We start from the raw sequence: 9,614 nt of genomic DNA, 5'->3' as shown, positions 1-9,614 counted from the left end.
TTTCCAAAGATGAAATCAATGGAACCTTCGATGTAACAATCCTTGAAGTAATGTCGTCCAGCATCGTCGCAGAGAGTGTCTTGTGCTCCGTAGAACCACATCCCAACATGTACGCTTTGTCCCCTGATATCCTAAAGACGCCGCTTGCCACCCCTCCATTCCCGGCATCGGTGCCGGCGCTGTATTCTGCAGCCACAACGCCGCCCCAAAACTGATGAATCCACTTCAACTTCACAACACCTCTAGCTACTATGCTTCTACGTATCAATATCACGTTATACTCTTTCAATTTTAATTATATATAAGGTAAAATTAATTAATTTCATGATTTTATAGGATGATAGTTGATATTTGAACTCTCATAATAGTACATATAACTTTTCAATTTGGTCTTCACTGGAATAATGTCTATAATGAAGTGGTGTATGGAAATTAAAGATTATGCCAACAACTTGTTGCAATCAAGGGGGATAAAGTTGAAGAGAAAAAAAATTAACCACCACATTTTTACCTATATATTCAGAATCAAAACTTTGTCCTAAAATTAACACTGATGAGTAGTAATAGATCTGAACAAGAATTATTGTCTTTGTTCAATTACCTTTGATGAATTGGGTGAAGTGAGAAGAGGCTCACATTGGGATTAAATAATTATTCATTTAATTAAATAATCAGGATATTAGTTTTACCAAGCAGTTATTGTAACTACTTAAATATCATGATTGTAATATATGGGGTGTGGGGTTTTCAATGTTGACATATAATTAAAGAAGGGAGAATGACATTTAACACCATCTCAAAAAAAAAAAAAAATTGTAGTAAGGGCCATTTAATTTTGTACCGAATATTGTTTTTTTTTAAACGCATATATATTAAAGGTAAAAGCCAAATTTTAACTTGTACTTTTTTTAAGATTTTCTTAAAAATTTAACAAAGTTTAGCTTTTAGCAACAATATAAACGTATTTTTATAAGACAATATGTGATGCAAAAACTAATGAATTTATTGTAATAAATTCTCTTGTGAGGGCTTTGAATGTTATTCTCCCGTTAAAGAAAATAGAAAATACTCCCTCTGCTTCCCTCACCCCCTGTCTCTAAGGTTGTATCTACAATGCAACTTATCCGAGATTAGTAATTGTAACCCGATTCCTACGTTTATCGTCACTAGATGTATGTTTTTGGACTCTAAATTCCTACTGTTTCCAAGTATATGCATGGTTTCTGGCTCTCCAAGTTAGCTCGGTCCACCTAAAGAGGCCTTCAAACCAGGAGCCAATACTCAACAAGATCCTAGGATCTTGTACAAGAGGAGAGATAGTTAATGCATGACGTACTTACGATGTTTCTTCAAATATGAACTCACTTGGATTGTCGTCCACTAGTTAAACTGTTAAACCATATTCAAGAAGAGAATCCGTATACTATAATTATCTACGTGAAGTCACTGATATGTATACATATGACACTGAATGGTTTAAGTGCGTACCTTGAAGCTGATGTTCCTCGCAGAGAAAAAGTTGGCAAAAACAGTCACAGAAGCTGTTCTGTAAGTACGTAATTGTTGTCCACTGGGTCCGAGATCACTGGCTCGATCATGCCATTCTATCACCGTCTTCTCCCTCCCAGCTCCTTGAAACGTAATGTACGGCTTGGTCGCCGGCACGACCACTTTCTCTCTGCAAATCAACACTCACCCAGAAGAAGATCAGAACCATACTAGTAACCAACTTAACTGTGCGTTTTATATATATATATATAAATATATATTACATGTAGTATCCGGCGCTGATTTGAATAGTGACGTTCACTCTATTGTTGTCTGGGACAGCATCAACGGCGGCTTGGACCGACCGGAAGTTCCCTCCTCCGTTGACATCGACGGTGATCACACGATTACCGGTGGGTCCCACCCGTTGTGTGACCGTTGCAGATAGTGCATGCAATGAGAAAGTGTAAACAAAGAGCAGTTGAACAGAGAAGGAGAGAGGCCAAGGAAAAGCCATAAGGATCAGATTTAGTAGAGAGCGTATGAGATGTATATTATATATACATTCGACGAGAGAGTAACAGTACAATACAAGAAGAAGAAAGAGACACACTGTGACAGTTACACACACACACACATGGTTGTAGGTATATGTTCCAATTTTATGTCATAGAAGATTAGCCATTCCAACGGTTACTTTTATCGCTTTTTAGTTAAATATATGGCTAATCTTTCTTTGATAGGCTGGCATTTGCGCAAAAAGATTACACATGTGGGTCATTACCTTCTGGGATATATATATATATATATATATATCACATTGCAACCTAGCTAGCTACGAACCTATATCTTGCCTCGTGATTTCTGGCAGCACCAAATTTCAACCTTGTTACTGTGTCTTTTTTGAGATTTTCTTTGTGTCGTACTTTAATTTTTTATTCTTCATTGAGTCATTCAATCAAGTAGTGAACCCAGAGTGCGTTTTATTGAATTTGGAGGCTAAAGGGTCAAAATTAGGTAATTTTATTATTAAGGTGCCACACAGTGGACTAACGTATCTGAGACTAATTGTAATTGGGACATCTCATAAAAAGAATTTTCAATCTTTAACATAAGGTATTGGTTGGGTTATTAATTATGTTTTTTTCAACTATTACTTTTATTTAAAGTTTAAACTTATAATCTATAAAAGAAATGTAATGTAAAGTTAAAAAACTTTTATTTAAATAGAAGTAAAATTAAAAGTTTATTCTACTTTCAAACAAAGTTAATGACATAATCAACTCTTCTTAATTTTACTGAGTTAAGTAGAGGTACTTTATAATAGAAATTGCATGGAACACTAATTTGATGGTTTGTAATCCACTTTGAAACGTAATTAACAAATCTGAGATGGGATTCTTAATTATGACCCAGATATCAAATTATAAGACAATGAGACAAGATTATATATACAAATAAATTTCAAAGACTTTACAAATTTATTTTTTCAAACAAAAATACAAACTTTTAAAAATTTCATTCATTTAATATAATTTTACATATATACATTATCATCATTTCAATTGTCTCCTTACGTACTATTAAAAAAAATTATCAATAAAACTTTATTTTTATTGAATTATTTTATATTTTCAGTTAACTAAATATCTCCAAATTTTTCTTATAAATTATAAATTGGACGGAGGGAGTAGTATAATGCGACGATATTTTAATTTATCGCCTATATTCTTGCAAATAATTGATCTACGTGTTGGCTCAAACGGTCATTTGATTGGTGGCATCCACTACAGATTGTGGTCCCACCCTTCCCAGCATGGGATGAATAATATTTTTGTATTTATACTCCACTCACCACATATATATTTTTATTCCACAAGAGGGACCCACCAAATTGTTCTTACACGCCACAAAAATTCGTTCCTATCTGAAAGTGAGACCCCTTCTATTTTGTTGTTACTCTTGAGTTTTGAAACACGAAATTCCCCATGGATCCCCCGTGTGTTTGTCTTCTTAATTAGAATATAGTGTTTGATATTTAATGCTTTTATAATACATCTAAGTATGCAAACATCATTTACATTAATATGTTATAAATGATGAGCGATCGCCTCGAAAAATGAATGGAGAAAAGAGACAGACAACAGAAATAAAAGAATGTTATGTCTTAATTTAAAATTTTAAAACTTGGTCTTATAAATTTTTTTTTATTATATATTAGTAAATTCAACTTTATTTAATATGCAACTTCTCACATTTACTTAAATCTATTTACACTTAAACAAAAGAAGAGTAGAATATAAACAACATGAACTGCGAGTAAACAGTAGTACACTTGTTTAAAAAAAAATAAGGAAAAAGGTTTATCTTGTCATCGCACTCACCATAATTATGTAAAATACTATTTATTTTTGTCAATATAACTTAGTAATTTTTTTTTTATATTTGTTATGAATTGGCATTGATAATTGATTATTTATGGATTATTAATATAATCAATGTACAAGTTTTGGTGTGTTTATGGAGTTGGATCTTCCCTAGAACATAAATCTATTTTACAATATTTCAATTAGATTAAATTAGACTTAAAAATGACAAAAAAAATAAACATAGCTGGGCATAACCAAATTTTTAAGATTAAATTGTTGGCTTAAAAGAATACCAGTAACTCTATAAAGGCACACCAAAGTGCTTTTTTTAGCTTGTTTATGAATATTTTCATATTGAAAACAATTTTTTTTTAAGATACGACTGGTATTAAATGAAGACACCTCATTTATCAACTATTCAAATATTAATTTTTCAAGTTATAAAAGACTCGCCTCTCTCAATAGATCAAACTTGTAAATTCTTTTTTATGTTTTTAACTTCTATGCAAAAATTAAATTTTGAATTGCCAATTATAAGCAGGATGAGTTCTCACAATTAGCCTCAAATACCTTTTATATAGAAAGGCGATTTACAGGGTCGATCGGCATGTTCCCACCAAACTGAGAAGTGCATCATGAACCGTAGACTCGAGCCTTATATTGACCATCATAGGGAAAACAAGAATTGAAGAGGAGAAAATTAATAAGAAAAAGATAATTATTGACTCTTATTAGCATATTTTGATATTAGTCTTTATATTGTTATTCTTACTCCTATTCCCTTTAATTTCAACCATATGCAACATTAATCTCCATTTTTAAATATAATCTTAAAGACTTAACAGTGACTAACGAGAACATAAACTCCATTATTTCTCATGCTGACTTACTGAAATTATAATTATTTGTATAAAAAATAAATAGAAGGAAAAAAAATTAAATCCAAATCCTTAAACAAGCTACAGGCAAAATTTTAAGAACAAAAAAGACATTACAGCTAGCATAGAAAGATAAAGTAAACCCTATTAATGACAATAAAGACTATCGTTACAAACAAATGAAAAATAGAAGACCAAGAATTCCAAAAAAATATAAAAAAGAGTACAAGAACTAACTACTAAAATATACTAAAAATATACAACAATTATATATTTTCAAATTAATTAGTCTCCACGGAAGGTTGATCACCAGATGCATTGTTTTCTCGTTAAGAAAAAAATGAACAAAGGGTGGTACGAATTACAGATCAGAAGTTTAAACAAACAGGGAAGATGAGAAATACCCAAGCATACAAGAGGTTGATGCAACTGAGTTGATGCTCTGCAAATATCAATATTCTTATATTCATCCAGAGTGAGTCACAAATTGAAATACACAATCGCTGTAAATCACTGACTTTTTTTCACCATTGCCCCAGGCTACACGGTGGCTGGTGCCTCGATGATTTACTTCATGTATTTTTGCAGGAACTTTCTATGGAAGTCATTCCTGATGGTGTCATTGATGAATCGCTTGGGTGTCTTGGTTTCACCTCGTGTTTGGTTCTTAAATACAACATCGTCGTCCCACCTAAGTCCACAAAAATCCACACAAAACTTAAATGAGATCAAGACAATAAACCACACACACACACACACACAAAAAGAAAACAAAAGAAAAGAAATCTATGCATTCATTTTTAGTTTAAATCTCAGATTTCCCACCTTCTTTTCACATTAAAAGATGTTGTTGTTGGGTTATTTAGCAATGGGTTTCCACGCAGAAGCTCTGCCTCCTTTACTTTCAACTCTTCCTCTCTTTGTTGTCGTTCCTGCACAAGAACAATATACATTTGGTTCGAACTAAAATCCATAAGAAATAATTGACAGTAAATGCGAGTTGCTAAATCTCAAGATAATGACATTGCATAACCCCAAGCCACTTGTTCAATCCACATAGTTGTCCACTGTATTCATTTATAGCACAGTAACAAAACAGCAGCATGTCTTGCAAGGTTCAATAGCATAACTTGAATGGGAAAAGAACAGCCTCACCTTGCGGAGCTTTTCCTCTGCTCTTTCCTTCTTTATTTGTTCAAGCTCAGCCAAAAGAGCTTCAGTGTCATCCTCGTCATCCTCGTCGTCATCATCACTGACCAAAGAAGTTATGAAGTTCAAGAGATTTTGTATTATCCAATTGATAAACATGCAACAAACAAAGAATGTGTAATGTTCACTTGTTTTTATCCAAAGTATCAACATAAATCGCTTCAATTGACCAAAAAACCAAAATAAAGGAAGCCAATTTGAAGATCAAAACCAAGTGCAGAAATACATAAAAATAACCTGTTATTTCAAAAAAGGAAATAAAACAGTTTCAAATAGATATTTTATATCTTTACGTTTATATAAGCTTATATACGAAATCAAGCTCAATCAATTTCATTAGCAGTCCACGAATAACTTACATTGTACTAAAGAAATCCAAAATGCCCATGAAAATAACAATTAACAACAGGAAGCAAGTGATAATGCTAAAAAAAAAAAAAAACACAAGATTACCAACCTCTCATCATCACTCTTGACATCAATATCAGAATCATCTGCATCTACACTACGTGGAACAATGCGATCTTCAGTTTCTCTCTTAGTTCCTGTAAAAACAAAATCCCATTAACTTATAAGATTGAACACGAGCTAAATTATACATCATATTAGCTTATCACCCCCTTCCATAAAAAAAGAATGCACAAATATCTAATTATGATTATAAATAAATATACAGAGATCAATATAACACCTTCCAACAAAAGATGGCTTCCTTTCCCACGATCCCTGTCATCTGTCAAACCCCATGAAATACAATTAAAATAGCCAAAATTTGCTAAAACAAATACAGTGAAATTTAGAAAACCATTGAAGATGGTCTTTTCACCATTATATTTATTTTTTGATGAGAAATGCCTCCGCTCACGCTCTTCCAGTTCATCACGTAGGTTCCTTCTTTGCAATTCCTCTTGTGTGTCCTGCCCTTCTTTCCTGTCAAGGCAGGAATACATTTGTTATTCAGATTTCAGAGAAAATAACTTTTTTTTTTTTTGGGGGCAAGGAAAGGGGTGGGACCCCATTTGCATCGCAATGAGCTGCCTTATCACATAACATATGTAAGGTCAACTAAATGTATATAATGGTCTTCCTCTTACGCATTAAAGAAGGGGGGAAGAACAAGGGAAAAAACAAACACTTAAAGTTCCTTCTGTTGAGGATGACATATCAGTAAAGGAGATGCAGAAACACCATATAACGTTCACTGATCACTGCTAGTTCAACATATAAATTAAAAATAAAAAATAAAAAGAAATGACAAGCTATAGGTCGGGTTCGACTATCCAGGTTTGTGTTCTATAATTTCTGAACCTAAACTTGTAAGTTGATTATTTCAGATGACTATATGAGTAAGCGCCTAAGATGACGCCCTCCCATCAATGAGGAGCCAAAAGCCATGTGAGAAGCGCTGGACATCTTTAGCGCCCAAGCACCTTTGGCTGCATGGACAAAAATATCTAGAGCCAATTTCCTTGCCCAGCCTCTGATTAAAACGTTACATAATTTTTTCTGTAGAGAAAAAACTAATTGCAATGATTGAAATCAGCATCTTTATTGAACTTCCATGACTGCTATATCAATATCAGTACTTCGAATTGAAATATATGTCTCACAAAATAATCGGAACCCGTCCACTAGCAACAATCTTTATATAAATATACTCCTGTTTCAATTGCATATTAACTTGTCAAGCAACTAAAATTCAACAATCGAATAAAGATTCAACAATCCCTTTTGCGTGGAAACCTAACCCATATTGCGACACAAACAGGACGAGATATCCTGATCATGAAACTCGGTACTAATTCTTCATATTTCTTTTCAATTTCAAGAGACCAAAACATGAAGAAGGGTAATAAATATAGAAGCACAGTTATATAGGGCAAAAAAAAAAAAAAAAACACCTACCTGGGCTTTAGGGTGGTATGGGATGCGATGTCCCTGGATGAGTACTTTTGCGAGGGACCAAATATTCGCGTGCCACCTTGTTCGTTGCCACCTTTAGCAGGTGCCCAGGTAGGTCGAGCTGCGGTCGTCATTGCTTCTGATTTCCAGCAACTTCTCTATATGATTGAAACAATCAAGGGCCGATTTCCCACAAAGCAGATGGATCGCACCAATCTCTATCTGCAATTCCTTATGGATCCCTCTATCTCTCTAATTGCAAATCTTCGAACCCTATCAGCGTTGTCAATTACCAAAATACGATTGCCGCGACGACTAGCCGAGCCTTTATGGACCGAAGTTAAGTCGGCGCGGTTCGAGGTCTTTCGGCTTATGAGGTTTATCTGGCACAATAAAGGGGAAACAAGAGCCGGTTGATTGAATTTCCATTAAATAAAATTATTTTTTAGAATCAAATAAGAAAAAATGAGTATAAATTTCTAAAACTGAACATTTATGACAGTTAAACTTATGATAAAATTTTATAAAAAATAAATTATAAATAATAATTTAAATAGTTATAAATAAAAAATATAATTATAAAATGAGTATTCTATTTAAAATTTAAATATCTTATTTCTAAAACTTCTAACTGTATGATTATCTGAATCAAGATTGTAATTAATTTTTTTTAATTTTGTTGGAAACATAACTTTCATCGATTTATTATTTTGAAACTTTATTGTTATTCTCTCATAAAAAAATAATAAAACTTTATTTGATTACATTACTTTAAAATAATTTTAAATGGGCAAGGAAATTAAAAAATATTTGTTTGTACATGTCATCCATCGCGGTGGATAGCACATAGAAAAGATTTTCCTTGTGTAACTTGCACCGTGATGCACCCTGTTGTCATAATAACACTCCAAGATCAAATTTTGGAGTGCATTGTTTATCCATTTGACGTCTATTTTGAGGGATTCAAGTGTTTATACGTAACTAATTGAACCACCTAACTATTGGCACTAGTTTTACATCAAAATACTTTGCCATTCAAAGTTTAGACACCTGAGTGCATGAAGACACTTTTCCTTTCAAAACATGCCCAAAACCCCGAACCAAATGCTAATAACTTGGGAACCATTTGAGCCAACTTAAATGGATTGTAATGCACCTAACAAAGCAATTATATTTGTACACATACATTTCAAACACATAATAGCCATCAAAACCCCACTTTGACATTAATCAATGGGCAATAGTATAATTCAACATAGCTAATCATTGGCCAACCAAATCATACAACTAATATAATAATGATACTTGCACTAGTATTTCAATATTTTGCAACAATTTTTATAACATCCTGGAGAATTTAACCCTTAATTAGTTGAATAAATGAAGATTTATTAAGTAAATTAATGTAATATGTAGTTACAAAGAGTTAATAGGTGTTATGGGTTGTAATTTGAGCCTATAATTGAGTTTGAAGTAAAGTCAGGCTACCCGGAGCATCAAAAAAGTGAGAAAAATGAAAAAAAATGACTTTGTGCCATATGTTACAGTGTGTACACAAGAAGCCACAGCATACGAGCCACCAGAAGCAAGATATCACTCTGTGTACCACACGCCATGCACCACAACGCATAGTACAAATTCTGTAGAACTAAAGCGTATCATATGCAAAAAATAGAGAGGAAACAAAAGATAAACAAAGGAGAAATGAAAGAGCTTTGCTAGGGCTTGAAGGATCAAAGCATGGGAGTGTCTTGGAGCTTTTAAATAC

General features: G+C 33.0%; 2 protein-coding genes across 3 annotated transcripts; both read right to left on the bottom strand.

Annotated features, from left to right (window-relative positions):
• Positions 1–96: 96 nt before the first annotated feature.
• LOC129297232 (probable pectinesterase 68) lies at positions 97–2,070 on the bottom strand (the record flags this gene model as incomplete). The annotated part of the gene is made up of 3 exons (XM_054935595.1): positions 1,773–2,070; positions 1,489–1,678; positions 97–186 (listed from the first exon to the last, which is right to left on the bottom strand). Coding segments are annotated over exons 1-3 (513 nt in total), but the record flags the coding sequence as incomplete, so codon positions are not given.
• Positions 2,071–5,020: 2,950 nt separating this feature from the next.
• On the bottom strand, positions 5,021–8,211 carry LOC129297233 (uncharacterized). 2 transcript variants are annotated; one of them, XM_054935597.1, is made up of 7 exons: positions 7,850–8,211; positions 6,771–6,874; positions 6,636–6,677; positions 6,407–6,489; positions 5,891–5,989; positions 5,561–5,667; positions 5,021–5,426 (listed from the first exon to the last, which is right to left on the bottom strand). In XM_054935597.1, exons 1-7 carry the CDS (start codon positions 7,978–7,980, stop codon positions 5,303–5,305), a joined length of 690 nt encoding a protein of 229 aa, XP_054791572.1. In that variant the 5' UTR covers positions 7,981–8,211; the 3' UTR covers positions 5,021–5,302. The 2 variants fall into 2 exon arrangements, with proteins under 2 accessions (XP_054791572.1, XP_054791571.1); XM_054935596.1 differs by having other exon boundaries at positions 5,891–5,987; positions 6,402–6,489; positions 7,850–8,210.
• Positions 8,212–9,614: the final 1,403 nt, after the last annotated feature.

Source organism: Prosopis cineraria, unplaced genomic scaffold (genome assembly GCF_029017545.1).
Source record: "Prosopis cineraria cultivar Desert tree isolate PC_DT_omini unplaced genomic scaffold, ASM2901754v1 PC474, whole genome shotgun sequence".
NCBI lineage: Eukaryota > Viridiplantae > Streptophyta > Magnoliopsida > Fabales > Fabaceae > Prosopis > Prosopis cineraria.
The sequence above is the reverse complement of the archived record's forward strand: the minus strand, read 5'-3'. Positions and strand labels throughout refer to the sequence as shown.